Source organism: Rattus norvegicus, chromosome 13, assembly GCF_036323735.1.
Source record: "Rattus norvegicus strain BN/NHsdMcwi chromosome 13, GRCr8, whole genome shotgun sequence".
Classification (NCBI taxonomy): domain Eukaryota; kingdom Metazoa; phylum Chordata; class Mammalia; order Rodentia; family Muridae; genus Rattus; species Rattus norvegicus.
Window position 1 is genome coordinate 90,425,330 of NC_086031.1, and position 23,377 is coordinate 90,448,706.

The 23,377-nt window shown below is 43.1% G+C and overlaps 1 protein-coding gene across 4 annotated transcripts in view; it reads right to left on the reverse strand.

Annotated features, from left to right (window-relative positions):
* Window positions 1–1,359: 1,359 nt before the first annotated feature.
* Window positions 1,360–23,377, reverse strand: part of Pld5 (phospholipase D family, member 5) — a 338,384-nt gene continuing 316,366 nt past the window's right edge. For 3 of the 4 annotated variants that reach the window (XM_039090526.2, XM_039090528.2, XM_039090527.2), the window contains 4 exons: window positions 18,855–18,991; window positions 14,367–14,535; window positions 9,631–9,745; window positions 1,360–3,526 (listed from right to left, as the gene is read on the reverse strand). In XM_039090526.2, coding sequence (XP_038946454.1) covers window positions 3,270–3,526; window positions 9,631–9,745; window positions 14,367–14,535; window positions 18,855–18,991 — 678 coding nt within the window. In that variant the 3' untranslated portion in view covers window positions 1,360–3,269. The remainder of the gene's footprint in view (window positions 3,527–9,630; window positions 9,746–14,366; window positions 14,536–18,854; window positions 18,992–23,377) is intronic. The other variant, NM_001191674.1, reaches the window with a different exon arrangement.

A 23,377-nucleotide genomic window follows, 5' to 3' on the forward strand; every position in this document is an offset into this window, starting at 1 on the left:
AGGCTAAAGGTCCCCTTTGTAGGACAGCATTCTGCCAAAAGAGGAGAGTCTCCAGAATCACACATTCTCTCAGGGGACAGATGGGCACTCGGCACAGGGCTCATTTCCCTGGGTGCTGCTGAAGGAGAGTGTTGCATGGTGGGTGAGGTGCTTAGCTGTGATGGCACAGATATGGGTTACCGGTTCAGGCAGGGTTCCACTGATGCTGGTGTGTGGCACATGTGATACCTGTGACACATGCCTAGGGCTGCCATGCTCGTGGATTTGGGAATAAGTGACATACATGCTGGTCATTTTGAAAGTGACAATGTTCTCTTTCCTTGTTGCACAATACCCAAGACAGCAACAGGGAAAGGGCCCAGGCCCCCACACCTATGTTTGTCTCATGAGACTATTGACAAGGAATCCTTTGAAGTGTACCTTGGACTCCCCTTTGGACCAACCCAGGTTCCCTTTGTCTGTTCAAGAGTAAACAGGCAGGTTTATCTCCACCTCGAACCACTGCCTGCCTTCCTTCCTTCCTTCCTTCCTTCCTTCCTTCCTTCCTTCCTTCCTTCCTTCCTTCCTTCGAAACTTATCCTCAAAACTACTTTTGGACAACTGCCAGGATGACACCCAATTCAAGGATGGAGTATGTGGAAAATACTAAGTCTTGTGGGCTGGCCATTATTAATGAACAATATCACAGAGATCAGCCCAAAAAACTTGGTACCCTGAAATCACAGCTTTCTCGTGAGATGCTCTGTCTCTGTCTCTGTCTCTGTCTGTCTTTCTCTCTCTGTCTCTCTGTCTCTCTTTCTGTCTCTGTCTCTGTCTCTCTCTTTCCTCTATTCTCTCCTCTATTATTTTTGTTTGTTTGTTTTTTTGAGACAGGGCCTCTCTCTATGTAACCTTGGCTGTCCTAGAACTCTATGTAACCTCTAACCCACAAAGACCTTCCTGCCTCTGTCCCACTGAGAGCTGATATTAAAGGCATGCTTGCCATGCCTGGATACTGTCCCAGCTCCTGTGATTGGTTTTAAACACCCAGTGAGGTGACAGGGGACTCTGGCAGGAAAGGAACAGGTACGATCAATAGGACTGGGCACAGCCATTCTGAGTCAGTAAACCTATGAGTAAGGATCTCTTTGGCATTGTTAAACCCAAGTCTCGAGAGATTAAATAGTGAGCATGCTCATCCTTGTTCTAAAAACACATGTACACACTGGTGCTAATGGTCCGTTTGCAGCACAGCATCTAGTTATGTGTTATTATTTATGTCACGGTGACCAGACTGAATGCTCCATTCAAATATCTACCACTCGGATCATCACTCAGACCAACCTTCTCCGCCCGCAGGGGCCCCGTTCACACCACCCGTGTTTGCAAATAGAAGGGGCTTTATTTTTCCCTCTGGATCCCTGCGGGGAGGGCCTGGTATTGGTTCTACCACAGAGATTATTTCAAGAAAAAGATTATGCAACGTAATGCTTAGCATTTATATAGGTTCTTTTGATTTCAAAAACAACTTAGAAATATCGCCTACCATGACAGCATCCTCGCGAGGTAGGTGAGTATTTATTGTCTACATTAACAATAGAAACCCGAGGCCAAAGAGGGAAGGGCTCTGTTCAGAGCATGGAGTCAGGAGCCATACTGGGTGTAGGCTTCTTGGCCATTTGCTCTGGGCCCTGAAGAGGTCACACCTCTCATGTAGCAACAGTCTCCGTTAATACAGGATTATATATTATATAGATATAAAACAACAACACACAATGACATTATAGAACAAGAATCCAATATTTTCTGTTTCTTAGTAAAATATGTTAAGCACAGTATTTAAATTGCATTTGTCTGAAAAGCATTTGGTATATTAAATAGCAGAAGGTATATTAAATAGCTCTATTATAAACATTTGCTGGCATACTCTTAACAGCATAATAATTCTAAATAAATTAAAATCCACCGACGCATGGACCTTTCCATTATAATATTATTAACCAAACACAAATGTGAGACTGCTCTCCAAATGCAGACTTAATGGCTTGCCGGGTACTAGCAGGGACACTTCATTTTTCCGAGCTTGAGGAAAGGATATGTGTGTGTGTGTGTGTGTGTGTGTGTGTGTGTGTGTGTTATATGTTGTGTGTTTGTGTTTGTGTGTGTTGTATGTTGTGTGTGTTATATGTTGTGTGTGTTGTATGTTGTGTGTGTGTTATATGTTGTGTGTTTGTGTTTGTGTGTGTTGTATGTTGTGTGTGTTATATGTTGTGTGTGTTTGTGTGTGTTTGTGTGTGCGTGTGTGTGTTGAATGTTGTGTGTGTTATATGTTGTGTGTGTGTTTGTGTGTGTGTTGTATGTTGTGTGTGTTATATGTTGTGTGTGTGTTTGTGTGTGTGTTATATGTTGTGTGTGTGTGTTTGTGTGTGTGTGTTTGTGTGTGCGTGTGTGTGTTGAATGTTGTGTGTGTTATATGTTGTGTGTGTGTTTGTGTGTGTGTTGTATGTTGTGTGTGTTATATGTTGTGTGTGTGTGTTTGTGTGTGTGTTATATGTTGTGTGTGTGTGTGTGTGTGTGTGTGTGTGTGTTTTAAAAGTAACCAATTTGGGATGGGAGAAACGTAATTGAAAGGAGAAAGTGAAAGACTGATTTCCATTTTGTATATATTCTGGGGAATTCATATATCGTTCCCCCAGACATTCACACTCTTTGAACTAACTAGCACTGATACCCAAAACAGCCTGGCATCAGAAGACAAGGAACAAGGGGACAAAAAGGAGTGTTTTTCAGGAGTCTTGAAGGCGGGTGTGAAATGAGGACGCCTGTGCTCAGCTGCCTGGATAGGTCTCAGAGATGATGTATCAAGGCAGGTGCTTGGTTCTGTCTATGTCTTCTCCTCCTTTCCTCTAATCCCAGAGGTCAGCACTATTAAAGGAAAGAGCTCACCTCATGCTATGCTTCTTAAAATCAGTGCAGGTGGGTCAGCAGAAAAGGTTCTAAAACCGTAAGAATCAGGAGACAAGAACCAAGTGGTAAAATGTGTTTGCAGTCGTTAGAAACTAACTCCTACGCCAGAACAACATTCTCTGTCAGAGCTCATAGATACAAAAGTCTTAAATTTAATATACAGTGCTAAGATGTTGGTAGCTAGATATTACATGTCATTCAGAGAACATTTTTAATAAGTGTGCTTTTTAATTTCCCCTTTTAAAAAAAAGATGTAACAAATCGTTGTCTTTCCTCTAGTCCTTCCTGCATTTGGTCTGAAGCCTTGCTTGTCTCTTAGTGAGCTATACACTCAGGGGCTCCCTCCCTGTGGTGTTGTAAATAGCAGGTTGGTTGGAGGGAGTCTTGAGTTTGGACAGGTTTGAACAGTTCGGCTGTTTGGTTGGCTGTATAGATTTGGCATAAGGTGAATACCAGTCCCTCTCAAACACGTCTTTAAGTTGCTTAATGATGCTCCTGTTGTCTCTCACATCTGCCTGGTTGATGACAAGGCCCGTGCCAGCATTCTGGGTAAAGTCATTCCCCACCCAGTCAAAATTTCCTGCAAATAAAGAAATTATGATGAGAAGGTACGGTCCGCTGAGAAAATTCCCAATGTAATGAAATGCAGAACAGATTAAAAAATAAATAAAAAATAAACACTTAAATAAATAATAAAATAAACACCAGGAATACCGAGAATCGTGTTGACAGCTCCCAAGGGGGAAAAAAATAGCAAGAAACTCCACATATGGTGGATTAATATTTGCATATTATTTTGGCATTTTCTTCAGCTTTGCTCAAGTCGAAACTCAAAACAAGAAATCTGCTGTTCCTTTCCTGTAAATGTTATTTCTTATTGATGTTCACAAGACACACTAAATATGGAAACATTTAAAATATATAGGAATACACTTAAAAATCCTGTGAACAATTACTACCTTCTCAAAGAGACAACATCGAATCCATATGTATAAACATTATTATGCAGAGATGCTTCAGCATGGAGACAAAGCGGAAGCCAAAGATATGACTACAGCATTCCTACAGAGACTGCAAGGCATCCCCCAGGGCGGGACTAGCATCTTGGCTAGGATAGATGGCCGGTTTGTTTTTGTTTTTGTTTTTCAGAACTGTTTTCACAAATTGCCCAAAACTAGCTGGTTGAATAGAAGAAATGTATTCTCCTGACTTTGGAGACAAAAGTCAAGGTAGGTTACTTCTGAGAACTATAGGAAGTGTGTTGGCTAACTTTTGTTGCCAACTTAACACCTCTAGGAAGAACTACCACCATCAGATTAGCCTCTGGCCATGTCTATGGGACATTCCCTTGACCGCAAATTGATGTCGGAGGGCCCAGCCCACCGTGGGCGTCACCGTCCTCCATAAGGGGACCTGAGCTGGACAAGAAAGGTAGCTGGCAGGATCAGGGCAGAAGGCAGTGTTGTGCCTGCGGTTGCTGCTTCGAGCTCCTGACTTGAGTGCCTGAATTGGCTTCTCTTTATGACAGACCACAATCTGCAGGCTGAGGCAAACCCTTTCCTTCCCAAAGTGCATTTGCTCAGGGTGTTTATCACAGGAACAGGGAAGCCAACTAGGATGGAAAGGATGCGTTCCAACTCCCTCTCCTTCTGGGTGGCTCCTTCCTCCCTGTCGCTCCATATCATCTTTCCTCTGTGCCCCACCTTATCTAGCCTTCTTCCTTATTTATTTTTGAAGCTGGATGTTACTACATAGTTCAGTCTGGACTCACATTCACAGCAATCCTTCTCCCTCAGCCTCCTGAGGGCTGGGATTACAGGCATGAAGCACCATGTGTACATAGTTCCTCTGTGTTTTATTTTGTTTTTGTTTTTCTTTTAAAGATTTGTTTATTTATTTATTTGATGTATATGAGTACACTGTTGCTCTCTTCAGACACACCAGAAGAGGGCGTCAGATCCCAATACAGATGGTCGTGATCCACCATGTGGTTGCTGGGATTTGAACTCAGGACCTCTGGAAGAGCAGTCAGTGCTCTTAATCATTGAGCCACCTCTCCAGCCCTTGTTTTGTTTTTAAAGGATGTTGGCCACATTAGATTAATGCCTACCTTAATGACCTTACTTGGGAGTGATTTTCTTTAACCACATACTCTCATACTAGGAATCAGGATCATTGCAGAAGAGGCTGAAAATGGTGATGTCATTAGTGCTGAATCCATTTCTAAGGTTCAGGTGGTTTGAATAAAAATGGCCTTTATTGGCTCATATTTGCATTCTTAGTCCCTAGTTGGATAGCTGTCAGGGAAGGTTTAGGGGCTTTGGCCTTGTTGAAGGTGAGGTGTCACTAGATGTAGTGGTTTGAATATGCCTGATCCAGGGAGTGGCACTTATTAGAAGGTGTGGCCTTGTTGGAGTAGGTGTGGCCTTGTTGGACGAAGTGTGTCACTGTGGCACTGGGCTTTGAGACTCTCCTCCTAGCTGCCTGGAAGCCAGTCTTCTGTTTGCTTCAGGACAAGATGTAGAACTCTCAGCTCCTCCAGCACCATGCTCCCTGCCTTGATAATGGACGGAACCTCTGCACCTGTAAGCCAGCCCCAATAAAACTGTTTTCCTTTATAAGAGTTGCCTTGGTCATAGTGTCTCTTCACAGCAGTGGAAACACCAATGAAGACACTAGGGGTGGGCTTTGAGGTTTCAGTGTCTTTCTCTCTCTGCGTGTCTGCTGCCATAGGGTCAGGTTGTAAAGTTCTCAGCTACTTGTCCAGCACCATACCTGCCTGAGTATTGTCCTTCATGGTGATAATAGAGTAAACCTGTGACACTGTGAGCAAGCTCCCAATTTAAATACTTTCCTTTGTAAGATTTGCCTTGGTCATGGTGTCTGTTCACAGCCATAGAACACCAGCTAAAACAAAGGTACAGGAAATGACTCGCCTCCCATGCATTTTTCTTTGGCGTCAAAACCAACATCTGTCCTTAGTAGGGGCAGTGCTAGTTATTTATTGGATTTTCCTTGTCCTGTGTTGTTTACTGAATACCCAATGTCTACCAGGCCTGATATTAAGAAGCTAGATATAAAACTAAAATAAAAGTTCCTGCCTTCAAGAAGTTCTGGAAAGAAAGAGTCACTGGAACACAGATGGTAAAAATGAGCACACTAGGATTTCACACCCAGTGCCACAAGCACCAGGGAGGAGGATTTCTATCCCTGGCTTAATGTGTCAAGGAGAGGCTGTGCGTTGAGTAATGAGAGATGCCCTCAAGAGAGATCCAGATTCCAAGAAGGAGGTTGATACTTTGTGGGCAGAGAACAGGTTAAAAGTCTGGAACATTAGCGGATGTAGTCAAGCTGCAAGGGAGTCTGAGGGGAGAGCAACTATGAGTTACTGTCTACTTTGGGCAAAGCATAGTACTTGTGTTTATGTATAATATTTTGTATGATGGGAGGGATTTGCCACAAGAAAGGAGACGTTCACAGACATCCCTACAGCTGTCCCACGTGTCATGGCTTCACAGACAACTATTGGAGCTGCTGTTCAAAGCCAAACTTAACTCCAGATCCTGCACTTCACCTTTGACCCTAAGGGCATCTACTGCCCACTTCACCCTGAACAGTGACCTCAGCTCGGGCTCTGGGGCATTGCTGCCATAGTGAGATTTCTGCTATATGCACTGGCAGATCAAATTTTCTGGAGGAAACACACAAGGTAAATACTAAAGGGGCACAAAGGGGCATCTCTGAGAAAAGAGGACAGAGGGGGGTGAGGAGTCTGGGACCTTAACCTGTAAATCTAGCCTTTTCCCTGCCATACAGAGAATGAGCCAAGAGCAGGATGTTTGCGGATTTTAAGTGCCTTAGTTCGCTTCTTTCACGACAGCTCGGGGAAGCTTCATGCTGACACAAAAATTTTGGCGGACCTTCAAGGTGACATATGCTCTCATAATTTTTTTCTGAAGCTGGGTTATAATTTTTTTTTTTACTTTTTATCCTTTTAGACTATTTTAGTTCCCCAAAATGCACACTAAGGTTGCAGTGTTCAGAATGTAGTGCCCCCCCCCCCCATCTTGTGCATGTGCATGTGTGTATCTTAGAGCGCCAGAGAGCTCACCTTCTTGGTAGGCAGCCTTGGGCATTTTTCCAGCACCTTCAGTTAACCTCCCCACCCCTTCTTTGCTGTTTAATGGCTCAGGTACCTTCCTAGCAAAATTTCCGAGCTTAACTCAGATACATTCTGGAGAATTTAAAATGAGAAAGATCATGCTGTCTGAAGAGTATTCTGGAAGGCTCATACAAACTTAATGGAGCTGTTCTCCTATGCCCTGGGTGTGTGTGTGTGTGTGTGTGTGTGTGTGTGTGTGTGTGTGTGTGTGTGTTTGGTTCCACATTACCAATGAGTATCTAAGAAATGACTTAGGACATCTCAAAGCATACTAAAAATTATTTAAGACTTTGGTTAATTTCCCTTTTGACATGCTTCAAATGTTTTTGAATTGGGGCTCTTCTCTCTAGGGAAGCAGTGTTTTGCTAAAACGATTGTCTATAAAATGAAGTTACTTAATAATGTCTTAGCTCAGGAAGAAGAGAGTAAGCATCCCATGTTTACTAAAATCTCAAAGTCAATGTTTGGAGCCATATATTATCCCATTTAATCACCATATCACCGTCAAAGAAGGGTGGATGCTATTATCCTCCTTTCACAGATAGGGAGACTGAGACTTCTGAGAGATTACAGGGATTGCTACTGTCTCCCAGTTTGTGTCCGTGCTGTAATTCAAATATAGCTGTTTCTGATTCTAAAACACTTATTTAATTTGTCCAAGAAAAGTCTGGATATCAGGTGAGCCATTTCAAGACCAATAAACATTAGTTTACAAACTACTGCCAACCCACATCTCGTCTTGGTTGAGTTCTGTATTCCTCTTTGGTTAAAGAGTCACTAAGTGTACACAGGACACCTTACTTTTAATAAATTCTGTAATAGAATATCTTGATTTTGGGTCTTAAGCCATTGAGTACACTTGAATCCATCCCCAAGTTTTAGATAATTCAGCTAGAGGCTTCTATTTTTTTAGTAAGCAATTTTGGTGGTTTTTCTTCACTTGCTTTTCAAATTTTTACGGTTGTTTATCCTTTATTAATATTTTTGAATGTTTGCCTCCTTGTATATATGTGTGCCACTTATGTGCCTGGTGTCCTCAAAGGTCAGAAAAGGGCTATGGATACACAAGAACTGGACTTAATGGATATTGTGTCCCCTTCATGGATTCTAGGAATTTATCCTAGGTCTTCTCTGCAAGACCATCAAGTGCTCTAAACTGCTGAGCCATCTCCCTGCTCCTTCTCACTTGCTTAAAAACAAAACAAAACAAACAAACAGAAAAAAAGTTAGCCCTGGTGTGACGGTACATGCCTTTGGAAGTAAAAACAGGCGTATCTCTGTGAGTTCGAGGCTAACCTGGTTTACAGAGAAAGTTCCAGGATAGAGAAGACACCATAAAGAAACCCTGCTTCAAAGATACAAACCAAACTAAACCAGAAGTCCAGGAGTGGGGTTGATGATTCTAATGCTAGAACTTGGGAAGTAAAGACAAGTGTATCTCTGAATTCAAGGGAGGCCAGCCCAGTCTACAAAGCACGTCCAGGACAGTCAAGAAACTTACACATTTAAATTTCTTTTTTTTGAGACAGGGTTTTTCTATATTGTCCTGGCAGTTCTGGAATTCACTATGAAGACTACACACTTGCTTAGAACGCACAGAGATCCACCTGCCTCTACCTCCTAGGTGCTGAGTTCAAAAGTGTGTACCACCTGCCTGGCAAAAACCTTCTCTAAAAAAAAATTTTCTTCACCTTTAATTGTGTGTATCTGTGTGTGCGCGCACCCATGGAACTTGAGAAATAATTGATATGGATCCCATATTCATTCCTGCATCCCACAAACACTTTCTGCTGAGGTTGCTGCTTCACCTCTGTGATGTAATAATCACCCCGATTCCTCAGGTTTGAATGTCTTCTTTTTATAGACAATGTCAGCTCTATCTGTGATAATTCCAGTGAAGGAATTACCTCCCACACGCTGTGAAGACCTGGAATAATCCCGCCAATGCAGCGATGTATGCCCTTGGAACTTTATTGCCTCAGTAGTCAGAGCTAGCGTCAATTGGGCATCGTCTGCATGCCAGGTGCTGTGTGTATATTATCTCTCATGTAAACGTCACCCGGTGAAGTCAAAACTAACACCGGCTCTATCTTACAAATCAGCGAACTGAAATTCAGGGAGCACCAGGGAATTGTTTCACATTAGATGTTTAGACAATGGCAGAGGTGTCAGGAGAAGATGGTCTTTGCTGCCCAGAACCCCGAGACAAGGTATCCCATGACACTGTAGACAGGCAAATGAGTGCTGTGTTTGTCCCATGCTAGAACTCACCTCTGATGAGCCCTTTGCCTTCTCACTTATAAAATGAGCCAAACGGACCAGAGAATGTCTGCAGAATGTAGATGGACAACTGTCTTCCATCATGTCCTTCCACGGAGTAGAGAGAGGGTCTATGGGGCTGAAGAGCTCTTGGCTCCAGCCTCCTGCTTCTTACCTGTACAACCTCATCGATGTTCAAAGGAGTCACCTCCCCCTACCGTCCTGCTGTGACCCCTGAGGGGCTTTTCAGTCCCCACACCTACCAATGTAAGCTGCACCATCTGTCACCATGTACTTGTTGCGGTTTAATTTGGGAAAGGTCTGGTTCTTTTGTTCTTTTGTTGCACAAGCGTTCTCTCTTTCCAGATCAAAAAATTTCTGTAAGACAAAAGAAAAGTAAGAAAGCAAAGCAGGTCAATTGAGAGTGTTTTGGGTCTTGTTCACAAGCACAAAGGAGTCCATTATCCAAATATCAACAATAGACCTCACATTGGGTTATTAAAATGACACTCTTGTTACTTTGTATAGAGGAAGCTATTTTTACTCTCCATCCATATAGGCAACAACAAAGAAAATTAGCATGTTCAACTAGCTCTATAATTAACTCAGCAATGCTAACAAATGAACACAAAATTCATTTTCTGAGCAGGGTGAGGGATGGAAGGCTGTTTAATTCTCACGGTCTTATTCAGCAGGGCGCACTGGCACTGACAGCAGCCTCCAGGCGCTCTGTGTCATGCATGACAACGAACTGAATGAATATTCTTACCCAGTACATACATTATGTCAATGACTAGCTGATTCATCTGAGAATCTGCAAAGGTCAAAAAAGATTTTCGCCACAAGAACAAATAGTTTCTATTGGAACACCTAAACCCACAGGACTTTTTTGAATAGGCGAGTACAAAAAAAAAATCACAAATTCAAAATATGTAATTCTAATGTCAGTGTGACTCTGATGATGATGATGATGATGATGATGATGATGATGATGATGATTCTAATTCACCCAAGACTCAAAATGGAGGAAGTTGAGGAATGTGGGAAATGAGCTATAGAGAGGAAAGCCTTTGGAAATTTGGTCAATGTTGGATTAAGTGTCCACTGTGAATGAGCCCATAGGACTGGGAGGGCTGAGCTTACAGGAGACACACATTGGAGACCAGGATTTCCGGTCTTTGCTGCAGTGGAGAACTTGGATTCTAGAATGTCTTTCAGCCCTAGCCTCTGTATGTGGAAGGAAGAGGCAGAGGGCATCTGTGGTAGATGAGTCTTCATGGATGATTTTGTATAATTTCAGACTCTCCTTGTCCCATTTGGTTCAGAGAGATAATGAGAGTTGATCTAGCCTTATGATTCCCTCTGTGGGGAGGGTGATCTGGTGATCACTAAGGTTCCAGATGTTCCCCCAAACTCTATTCTGAGCTTTACCTGGGAGACTGGTGAGGTAGCAGAAAGCAGATGAGAGTCTCTGACATTATTAGAGTTCCTAATGAGTTGGAAGAAAAGCAAAAAGACCAAAAAGAATTGGGTGGTTTATTAAATAAACTAATTCAAGTCAGCCATGATAAATATATTTTTGGATTACATTTTTAAAAAATTATCTGTGTGTATGTATATATGCATGCATGTATGTATGTATGTATGTATGTATGTATGTATGTATGTATGTTGAAGTGTAGGTGTGTACATAGAAGTACAAGTGCCCACAGAGGCCAGAGGTGTCTAATTCCACAGAGCTGGAGGTATACATGGTTTTGTAAGTCACCTGAATCACCTCATATTGGTCCTGGGAACTGAACTCTCGTTCTTCACAAGAGCAACACATGCTTTTATTTTCTAAGCCATCTCTGTAGCCTTGAACTGTGACAGTCTTCCAAGCAGCAGTCTCTCTTTCTGTTTTCCTCAATGACACCAAGCCACCTCTAGGTAGGTGATGTAATCATCTACTTTCCAGGGACAGATCATCCAGCCCGGTCCTAGGTCATCTATCTGCCTTGTCAGGGCTCCATGCCTCCCGAAGAGATACTGTCTCCAAAGCTGCTGTACCCTACTTTTCTTGTAAGTACTCGGTAGCCATCTGTGTCCTAGATGATGGGGCCATAAGTTGTCTTCCCACCCCGGCTTGTCTTGACATTTAAAAATACATGGCCTCTGTTTTATAAAATGGCCAACAGTGAGCTCTTAATGTGTGGCTTATTCAAGATTCATGACCATCTGTGTCCAAATGGTGAAGCTGATTGGATTTTGCATGAATTTTTCTTTCCTTGTAGGATTTCAGATGCAAGGGGTTAGATTCAAGCATGCGGTGGATCAGGAAGCGACAGAGTCGGGGAGGACCCCTGACTTTGGATGAAGGGAGGTCAAGAGTAACCATGGGAATGAATGTGCCAGGCTGTATGCACAGCTCCTGGAAACGTCATAAACTTGACAGCAGACCCTGTGATTTCCCTCACTGACCTCTAGGGTGCATGATACACAGTGGGAATACCAGATCATAGAAGACAATTAGGGAAACTCTGGGCAATGATTGACCCACAGGAGGGAATCCATCCACATCTGGTACTGTAAACCCAAGCAAAGGCTCATGTTCTGGGAGGCCATATGCCCTATTAGGAAAGCTATTGCCTTTGTTTTGCATAACAAGCATGATGCGCCTATCATATTGCCTTCTAAATAGCTATGTTTGCCCACACAGATTAGTGTTGCTATTAGCTTTGGTCTGTGAAGCATTTTTTATGCAGTAGTCAGCAGTTAATACAGAGACTCATAATTGGGTCAAAGTGAAGAAATGACTATTAAGTGCCTAGCAGATGGGACACCTATCCTCCAAGGCACAGTGAACATGAGAAAGAGTCTAAGAGCTGGGGAAAGAAGCGGAGACGAGAGGTGGAAAAGCCTTACTTTTGGGGCAATGACATGATTGTTACATCCTTACACATCCTTAAAATTTAAAAAAAAAGTTGTGATAGCATGCATAAAATTTCCATAAAACTGGGTCTGTCGACACTGTTTTGGAAGTGAGGTGAGGGTAGGGGTCTAGGGGGATGCTATTGTGTGGTTCCACCCTTCCCTGGTGATTTATATGCAGTCTGTGACTGATGGGGGAATGGAGAGGCATTTCCTTTAGGGGCATAGCTACTCATAATGGGGCCCAGGTTCCTCTAAACAAGTTTTCATCCATGCTTCTGCACACAGCCACAGTGAGACTCAGTGGGGAGAAGACTTGGGCATTGCTCTAGGCTCTCTTTTCTCTCCTCGCTGATGATAGGACCTTTCCTATCACTTCCTTTCCTAGCCCCTTTCTTTCACTGTCTTTCATTTATGAATCTACCAGTTTAGCATATAGTTTGAACACTTCTAGCCTCGTGCCAGGCATTAGGAACAGTGATTAGACATCTGATTTCTGCATCATCTGACATCCCTGGAGTCCTGAATGCCACTTCAATGATCTGAATGATGCTGTCCTTGAGCTGAATCAACCCCAGCATTCTCTTCTCTAGGAAGAAGTATCAAACACTGCTGGGCCGGTCTTTAGACCTTGACTGGTTCCCTGTTATTAACCTCTGCTTCCGCCCCCAGTATCTGACTTTGCATCCCAGTTAGCATCCATACTGTGGCCATGTCAGATATACCTTAAAATCTGACCTACAAGACAGATGATTGGTAGTAACCACAGACCGTTTTTCATACTTCCAACACTTACAATGATTTGTCAACTCATGGACATGGGGGTGTCCGCTTCAGTTTTACAAACTAAACAGTTAAGTACAGAGTTTTACAGAAGCAGGAATGGAAATTCTAGGGCTCTCTGTGGGAAGAAAGGAAACAGATAGTTGGTGCCGAGACTGTCTTACCAGGATAATTCTCAGGCCTATTCTTTTGACCAGGTCGGGCACAGCTACTGTTCTAGACATACTCTTAAGTCTTCCTTACCCTTTGATATCTCCCTGTGAACCATGTCTGTCACAGAACAAAAGCTGAAAGGACGCATACACCTCTAGGCCCACCCACCAAGTCTCCCACTTCTCCCCTCTGTCTCTGGGATACGATCGGTCAGGGACTTGCTGGAAGCTGATTCAAAACGAATTCTTCAGAGACCCTGTCATCACATGTGGACAAATGTCTGAGGAAGCACAGGCCTGCCAGAAAGTGGGGCCTTAACATGGAGCCCTTGCGTGTATAGAGGACTCGATTTGAAAATTGAGGCCTAAATGATTAATACTCACCAGTCAGATGAAGGTGAAAGAGAGCACTGTAGGAGAGGAAAGCACACACAAAGGTCCTGAGGGGAGGAGGCCAGAAAACTCAAAGGCGAACCTGAGCGCTGAGTTCACACATTTCATGTGCCCTGTGGTTTGAATGTGAAATGTCTCCCATGGGTTCATGTGTCTGAACACTTAAGTCTTTAGTGGGTGGTATTTTCTTGGGAGGATGGGAACCTTTAGGAGGAGGGCCTATCTGAGGAAGTCGGTTTATGGCCAGGAGTGCGATTTATGTGTTACACCCTATCCTTAGAAACAGTTCCAGATCTGTACTTCATGACAGGGCAGGAGGTAATAAATCAAACGGTCAGTTCATGCCCAGGCATGAGTCCTAGCCACCATGGAATTGTGGACTCGGATCAGCCATTCCTCTTTTAAATTGCTTCTTGTCAGGCCTTCTGTCACAAGAATGACAAAAGTCACAGAAACAAGGAACCAGCAGTTCCCCACCTTGCTTTCCTCTAGGTGGATTAACATGTGACACAAGAGACTGGAGCAAGCCCAGGAGTCTGGACCAGCGTGATAGTGGCTAGGGTCAGTTTGTATTGATGGATGTATTCAGCTCTTTGTCAGTGCACCCCCTTCCTGTTTGTATATATGCATAAGCATGTGCGTGTGTGTGTGTGTGTGTGTGTGTGTGCGCGCGCATGCGTGTGCACACACACAGCTTTTATAGACAGGTGAATGGAATAAGCCCCCTTTATTTATAATAATCCAGTCAATATAACACTTACAACTTTCAAACTGCAGTTGGCTATTTCAGTGCAAATAGCCTTAAGAGACGAAATGAAGTTAAACGTGAGGGGATCAGTCTCCTTCCAAAAGCTTATGAGCAGCCGGACTTTAACGCTTCGTAAAACTAATGCTTCTCTTATTTTCCCATCTAAATCTGGCCAGTAAGTCCTGCAGAGAAACAAACGAAGGAAACAATTTGTGAAGGAAATTTTACAAGACAACGGAATGTTTTGTTGCACATTTTGGTGCATCACTTTATTCTGTAACATGTCAACCATTGTGCAGGACAGATTGATAACACAAGGCTGTGGAGTTAGGCACCAAGAGACGAAACTTTTCTGGGACTTTCTGCTGCCTCATAGAAAGTCTCAGGTTCCCAGGATGAAGCTATATGGATCTAGTATTCAGATGGACTCACCACTCTGGGTGGTCTTCACTATACCTTCAAACACTATTCAGGCCTCACTATGGTATAAGCATTTGCTTTTGAGCAGAATTCCAGCTAGGAGACTCGTGTACTCCTCCTGGAAGTCATGCCATTCCCATGTCACGTGTATTCTTTGATATCCATTCTTTGATATCCCCCCAGTCTCCAGTGGTCTTCTGTTTGGTTATCTGAGCTGTCCCATGCTCCAGATCCTCCTTAGCGCCATCTTCCCAACCCAGCCTTCCATAGCTCCCCTGTCTTCCTCCTCTGGGCTGGATGCTGAAATCCTCCATCAGTTTCCTCTATCACCTAAGCCTCTTCCCACGCGGACTCTTCCAGAAGGCATGGCTTCTTGACTCTTGCCATGTTTCTATTACCACTTGGTCCCTTCACTTAAGGTGTGTGTAGCCTTCTGCTCGCCCTATTTTCCATCAAGTCACTTCAGAAGAGTCATGGTAAGACAAATCAGGATATTGTTCTGTCTTAACTGAGCCTCAAATCATGCTGTCTTCTCTCATTTCTTTGTAGGGATTCTGTTTCCTCATTCAAGTACTCCAAATACTGCTCCAGTTCTAGGCATAGTGGCTGTTTGGACTCAGGCCATCTTATTAGGCACTGTAGTCTGTCAGTGTTGTAACCACAGTCCCTCCAGGGGGCTACTGCTTGTATCTGACCCTCACACCCTGGAAGCTTCCTCTCTTATCACCAGCATCCTGTTCTTTAGTCCTGGTGGGTGAGAGACTTATGATCTCTGGCTCCTTCAGCTCCTCTTTGTCTCTCTTGCCAGGACAACCTAATTCCAGTTAAGCCCACCTATAGGACACATGCTCCTCTACCTTCCTCTTGAGCTTTGTATGACCCAAATCCTGGGTGGTGCTAGAATTCTCTCTGTCAATTTCCAGGGACTGCTGGGAACGGTCATCTCAGCCTTGTATTCTACATGGGTTCCTGTGCCTCAGCTCTAATCTCTGTGACCACCAATGTGACTGTCTAAGAGCAAGTGTGGTCCTGTTACTCCTTCCATTGGAACACCATAGTCTCCCCAGAATCAGGAGACTCTCTAGCAAGCAGCCTCCTCCATGCCCATCCCCTGCTTCCCATCCCTGCTTCTTCTCCAGTGTGGTTTCCCAGGACCTTACAGTAGACTCTGCGATTCAGCACTGAACCTGGCAGGCCTTTTCCTCCTTCCTGATGCTTGCTCATATTGTCCCTTTCACCTCTAAATTTGACATGGCATCGTGGGTGCCTTTCACGGTCCTGTTCTCTATGTATACCCATATCTGTGTTCTAATAATCTTCTCTGTACCCCTCTGCTCTCGTCAGATGGCATTTCTGGGACCACATATGTTCATGCTTTAATCATAGATGCATACTTGTCAACAGACACCGTTTAATTCATCCACGAATGAAAGCAGTTAGCATGGTAGTTTCCCCACATTCGGAGGATCTACCCCTCAAGGGGAGCCTTGGAAAACCTCTGTTCTTCAATGTGCAGACTTAGCAAATAAGGAATTGGCACTAACAACTAATGAAGTAGCACAATTTTAGCGCACAATTTTAGCAATATAATATACTATAATAACATCGATTTAAAACTCATAAATTCTTTTTTCCAAGTAGTGTTTTATTACTTCTTTGAGAATTTCATACAATATATTTTGATCCTATCCATCCTCCTCCACAAACTGCTTTTTTTTTTTTCTGGAACTTTCCATGTGATATTTTTAGACTCTGGTTAAACTGCAGGAGGAGAGGGGTACTAAAGCTTAAAGGTGAATCAGGTCACGTTTTTCCTTGTCCTTCACACATTTACTTATCTCCTTCTGAAAGATGTGTGTCACATGACTGCAGAGACTAATCAGGGACAGCTCTAAGCTGAGAGCTAGGCAATGAATCACAGAAAGAAAGAGTGCTTGTCTGCTCTTGTGGGAACAACTGAGATTGGCTTTTCTGGATTTTTTTGCTTTTTGCTTTTTTTTTAAAATGTAATTTTAAAAAATAACTTTTTAGTTTAGAGTCCAAGGCAACAGGTTTCACCATGGCTCCTCCATGAGCATCTGCCATTGCGCCTTGCTTTCATTCCTTATTTTGGCCGTCACTATTGGTTTGTGGTACTGGGGATGAACTTGGAGCCTCTCAAATGTTAGGCAAGGGCTCTCTGTCTGGGCTTCTCTCTCTCTCTTTTTGTTTCTTTGCAGGGTTTACTGTTTTATCATCAGACTCTCTGCTACCCCGGAAGGCAGAAATTCCAACACTCTTTCCAACAGACAATGCATGTTTAGATAATTTCTCACTCAAGAGTTCATGACTTACCACCTTTCATTTCGGTATTTGGCAGTGAAGAGACTAAATTTTTAGTCGAAGGTATTAATTAGTTTTACAAACACACCGAATTCGCTTTGAATCTCCCTTTCTTTTAGGGTTATGTAAACACAAGGCCAGTTTATTTCTCAATAACATTCGTTCATAGGACTGAGAAGAATGTAATTATAATCTGAATGTCTGACCTCCACATTTCCCTTTTGTTTAAAAAGCTGTGAGTATAGGTTTGATATTTTATTTTGTTTCCATCCACGTCCATGTAGGTAGCCCCAAATAATCTTATTTATTTGCTGAGCTGAGCTTGGTGGAAACTTTCTACGGTTTGTTGACTCTCTATATTTGAGGTGAATAAATTGTTCTTTTTTTTTAATTAATTTTTTAAGGTTAGCACACAAAACAGTGAGTTTCGTGATGTCACCGCCACACACAACTAAATAACAGCTAGAATGATAAATAATTAAGATATGAGATTTCAGTTTGGTTCTTCAACGTTTCAGTTTCTCTGGCTCTTTAACATTCTTTGCATTTCCCCCTAATTGTAAGATTTTAGTTTCTTTGAGACAAGGTTTGTAGCCTAGCCAGGTTTTAAACTATTTAGCCCTGGATGATCTTAAACTCATGAACCTCCTGTCTCAGCGTCCCAAAGTCTGGGGTTCCAAGTGTGCACCACAACCCACCATAACCTCCCACCCTATGGAAGACTTATTTTGCCAGGGACTTTGGGAGGCCAGGGAACAAAGTTTTAGTCTTGGCCATCATCATCCTGGAACCCCATAAACGTAGCCCCACCCTCCTTGGCTACAGGACAACCAAGCACCACGTTATGTTTCCAGAGGGAATCGGACATCTAAAATTTAGCCTAAAGCCAAAAGTGTGTGGGAAAATCCATGAACATTCAAAAGGCAGATAATGTTTTAAAGTAGCTCTGTCACGCCTCTTACAGCTCAAAAAGCTTTCCCACTGTCATAGAGCGAGTGGCGCGTTTCTGGCAGGCTTTTTGCAGTCTTACAACCATTTGCATAAAGATGCTACATATTGCACATATGTGGCATTGGCGAGATGAAAAAGCATTCAAGTAATATTTGGTGCACTTAATCATTTAAGCTAACTAAATGGCTATTTTAAAATTATAATTTTCTGGATGACGAAGGCCTTCATTGGCAGTCAGAAACGCGTTTTGGAAAGCGTTTCCTGGTTAAACGTAATCGTCGAATACACTGACGAGCACCCAAAGATCTGCCCTTCCAGTCCGCAAAGAGGGACTGCCTGGGTGTGGTTGAGCATTATGTGTGATTACTCTCCCTGAAGCTGTGTAGTATCCTCTGTCCCTGAATCATTTCCAAGTTACTGTGTGATCAAACAGGAATTGAGAAGCCATTCACTGTAAAGATAGCCTTTTCATTCGATAGCCTTCTCATTAGGAAGGGTGAGCTGTCCAAAAGCATGTGTTTTAAAACTCCTTCACCTTCACATTGAGGGCACAGGGGGATACAATTTTCTATTAATAACCTAATCTTTCTGATACTGTTCCTATGATTGCAGGATAAACTAGTTATGTACTCCTGTGGAGTAAGACCCTGAACATTTAAATTGGATCCATCGGGGGAAGAAAGGCATGATGGGAAAATTGCGGATACACACGAAGCCCACTGGAAGGGTACCTTCCTGATACAGCATGGCAGCATCTCAGGGCCCAGAGGCCTGAGGACTGCACTGTACGGGTCAGAATGTCCCTGACCTTTTGGTGCTCGTGCTGGAAATAGGCAGGTAGTCCGTGACAGCAATGTACACATACTGTTTGGCATCATCAATCACGCTGTAGATGGCATCAATGTCAAAGCTTCTGTTTTTAGGGCAAAAGAGTTTGGGAGAGTTCTGTGAAGATATAAAACCCAAGATGTTAGAGCTGAATTATAGGCATTTACACGTTAAAAACATTTAAAGTGCCTTTTTGTTTGTGTTGGTAGGTCTTGGAATATCGTTAATTACATGGTATTTAAACCTTTTTTGCTTCTTGATCAGATAACAACAAAGATATTTTGTGTTTTGTCAAAACTGAGGCAGGATGTGTTTCAAGTTCTTGAAGTCTTTCTCAAGAGGGAATTTTTACTTCCAGTGCAGGTCTTGCTACTTTGAGAGTAACCTATTTTAATCTTACATGATTCTAGGATCCCTCCCTGTTGTATATAGCTGATAATTTTTCTAAAACATTGTTTATAGACATGTACACATATAGTAAGAAATTTATTTTAGAAATTCATTTCATCTAGGAAGTGATATTGGCCATAAAAATATTCCGGACACAAATTCAAAAAATCTTATTTTTCCCCTGGATCTTTCATAGCGTCAGAAAGAGGAGTGCTGATTGTATAGAATGCCATCAACAACCCTCCAAGGAAAACGGAAGTTACCGTGATGCCCAAATCCATCAAGAAAGGCTGAGGAAACAGATATTCTGCCAGACATCAGCAAAATGAGGAAAGAGAAAAAATTATGCTGGAGCTACTTTTCATACACCTGAACTCTCATAAAAATAGGCTGTCTTTAGATGGAGTTGGTACAGCAAGAGGAAGATATACTTCAGAGCGTTCTTTATTTTCCCAGTGGGGAGGATTGAAAAGAGTATTTCCTATAAGTCCTGCCTTTATCTGACAAGAAGTTGCCTGTGTTAAGCACACACACACACACACACACACACACACACACACACACACACACAGAGAGAGAGAGAGAGAGAGAGAGAGAGAGAGAGAGAGAGAGAGAGAGAGAGAGGCGGGGGGAGAGCGAGAGCGCACTGGAACACAGAATTTCTGTACCTTCGGGCTTCTAGTCTGTTAGATCCTCTTACTCAGGACCATTCAGTCCTTGGTGTCGAGACTTTATGATGGCAAATGCTCTTCCTAACCCATAGTGATATTTTGGCTTCTTTAAAATCTCAGTTATTTATGTGAATATATTTTCTGTTTTAATCCCAGGTGTGGGATATGGGGCTGCTTCTGTTTGTCCACAGCAGCTGACTGTGATTTGTCTCGTGCTCTGGCAGGGATATGATTCTGCCAGCTGAAGATCATTTACATTGGAATTCTGGGTACTGTTGAGAGGGTATAAAAATGTCAGAGCTTTGAAGGAGGCAGCTCCCTCTGTAGCTGCATTTGTCAAGTAGTCACAAGCAAAGAGACTGGGAGAAGAAATTGGACACCCTGATGATGATCAGACTTGCCCAAGGAACTTGATGCCCCTAATCAACAGGAAGTAGTTTAATGAGATAGACACCCCATTTATGCTCTAACCTTCCTTCTCTCCCACCTACTGTTGGGGGGTTGGAAGGGATAAGGGTAGAGAAAGATGGTAGGTAAAAGAACCCAATAAGGTAATCAAAAGCATGGTTATATAACCCATTGCCTTGCGTTTAACCAAAGGGTACACATGGCTTTCAGGATGAACTCCTCTCTATCCCAGGGATGAGTACCCTTGGCTGTTATTCTACCCCATTTATGTCCCCAGCCCATGGCTGTGCCTCTGCTTCTGGACATTTGCTTAGCTGGGCCCTCGTGATGACATGCTTCCCCGTTTGTCCCATTGGATCTGCTCTCTAAATTCCAGCTCAAGTGTACGTCTCCCATGTCTTCTCTTTTAGATCTTCAGTCAGAGGCTACCTCTCTTGACTATGTGCTTCTCAGGCCATATGCTTCTTTTTCTTTCTTACCATTTCCTCCTCCCTCCTTTATTCTTCCTGTCTCTCCATTCCCGGGCTGGTGGGAACCAGGGCTTTCCTTAGGCTAGGCAAGCACTTTCCCACTGAGCTATATCCCCAGTCCCGTCTTCACCATTTCAGTCAGGTCCAGTGGTGTTGAGTGACTTGTACTCTTGCACAACCCTTCCCACAATCCACCTCCGGAATTTTGCTTCCTGTTTTATTTATCACTTTCAGAGATATAATTGCCTGTTCTTGCCTCTCATCAGCCAGACGGTTTCTAGCTTGATTTTAGGGGTACTTATTCATTCTCCTATATCATTAAAATCATACATGGGCATGATTTGATTTCCTCGGCCTTGTTTGGTCTGTCTTAGGCATGCCTCTGGGTGCCATGGAGCAGCTGAGGAACGTATCTCTGGAGAGGTCCCTGGGCTCTGAAATGTGTCAAAACACCCAGGGGTTCGTTTCACTTAAGAGCTTCCTGAATTTCATCTTGGGATCACAAACTGGGCGTTGCCTTTGTAGAGAAGAACATTTTGGTCAGGGATGTTTGAAGGCCACTGTGCCCTGATGTTAGGGAGAGAGTGAGAGCATTGATGACTTAGGCCAGACTTCACACTCAGCCCAAGAATGAATGTCAGCATACACTTTCTACCTTTCGTCTCCCTTCTCACCTTAACCACCACCACACCTTTGTCTCCCTCCCTCCTTTCCTCCCTCCCTTCCTTCCTTCCTTCCTTCCTTCCTTCCTTCCTTCCTTCCTTCCATGAGACAGAGTCTCACTGTGTAACCACAGCTGTCCTGGAAATCCCCCTGTAGCCCGAGCTGACCTTGAATTTGTAGCAATCCTTCAACCTTTTAAGTACGGGGACTACAGGCATCACCAGGCCTAGCTAGTTTACTTCTTAATGGGGTTAATAAAAGTCTCACTGGCTTACACTGGTATGCTCTGAGGACTGAAGAGGAGGAAAGCCTGCTCCCTGGTTGGGTCATAGGCATGCTGTTGCTCAATCAGCAGATATTCCCAAGTGCCTGTCACGCTCCGGACTCAGGTCTAGGCCATTGGCATGTGTTAGTGGTCAAGGTGAGCACTGTGCATTGTAGAGCTTCGTTCTAGCACCCTCTACGTGGCTCAGCTTCATTTGTTGGTATGCTTGACTATCTGCCAGCTCTTGGGCTGTACTATTTTTTTGTACAGCTCCTGTACATTGTACCATGCACACATCATCACATTATAGACCCAGTAAGTAGCCATGAAATGAACATGAATGTATTTCATGAAGTGATAAATGTCACAGGTTTGTCTCATCCCAACCTCCCTTCATTCCTAGTTGGAACGTTCCTTCATGCTATCTCCCCTCCCCCAACACACGTGGACATCTTTATTAGTATTTATATGCCTTAGTCTTCCCTGAGTTCCCCTTGCCTCACGATGCTTGGGGTTTGGCAGGCTCTCATCTGTTCATTAAGGGAGGGCATAATTGTTTACACCAATGTCTTTGCACCCAGAGGCTTGGCTCTACTGTTATCAACAGTCTAAATGTTCCTTAATCTATAACAACACAAAGAATGATGTACTGTTTGGCTAGGATGCTCACTAGTCCCCACTGTGCAGAGGCGGCTTCTATGTTCCCCTCCATATTCTAGAAGCCTGGTTCGGAGTGTTTCTTTATTCCACAGTTGAAGTAGAAGGTGGGACTGCAGAGCCCAGTTTATGTTTAAGCTGACTTTTCCCCATCATGAACTATCGAGGCACCCCGTGTCTGGCTTAATTTGGGTTTTCTCTTGGATCAGTAAGTGCTAGATGTAGGCATATTTTATTTTGCACACTCATTCAGTATGCACTTTGTAGAGAATTTAGTAGGTTTCTGATAGTTCGTAATGGTCTCCTAGTTTTTAGAAAGCTCACACTATCTTTCTGGAACATACACACTGAAATATAACCAAACACAGGCTTTAAAAAAACCCACAGAATTGGAGAAAAGGTTCACAAATCACCCATTTGTTAAGGGAGAATGTATAGAATGTTATGGAATAGAATGTTATGGAGAATGTATAGAATATAGAATGTAGAACCTCCCTAGGAGATCTCCCACTGGACACTGAGTACAACTGAAATATGCAATCAGCACACAGTGATGTTTATACCATGCCCACCAGGATGGTTAACATGAGACAGAAATAATAAGTGTTTACAGGAACACAGCCACACGAAGGGTGGGATTTTAGATGGGTACAACCCACTTGGAAAGCAAATGATCATCAGCCAGCAATTCTATTCCTAGTTGTAAACCCCAAGGACCTGAAAAAAGGTCTTTAGATAGAATCCTGGGTATGAATGTTCACAGGGGCCATATGCACAGAGCTAGAAGGTAGGAACACCAAACGTCTACCAACCAACAGGCAAACAAAATCCGGCATATTTACAATGCAATATTATTTAGCCAGAAAGAGAAACAAAGGAGTTACCTATAAATACACAAAGCCATGCTAAGAACTTCTTGGAACCTGCTAGGTGAAATTTAAAAACAAAACAAAACAAAACAGTCATTAAAGACAAGATT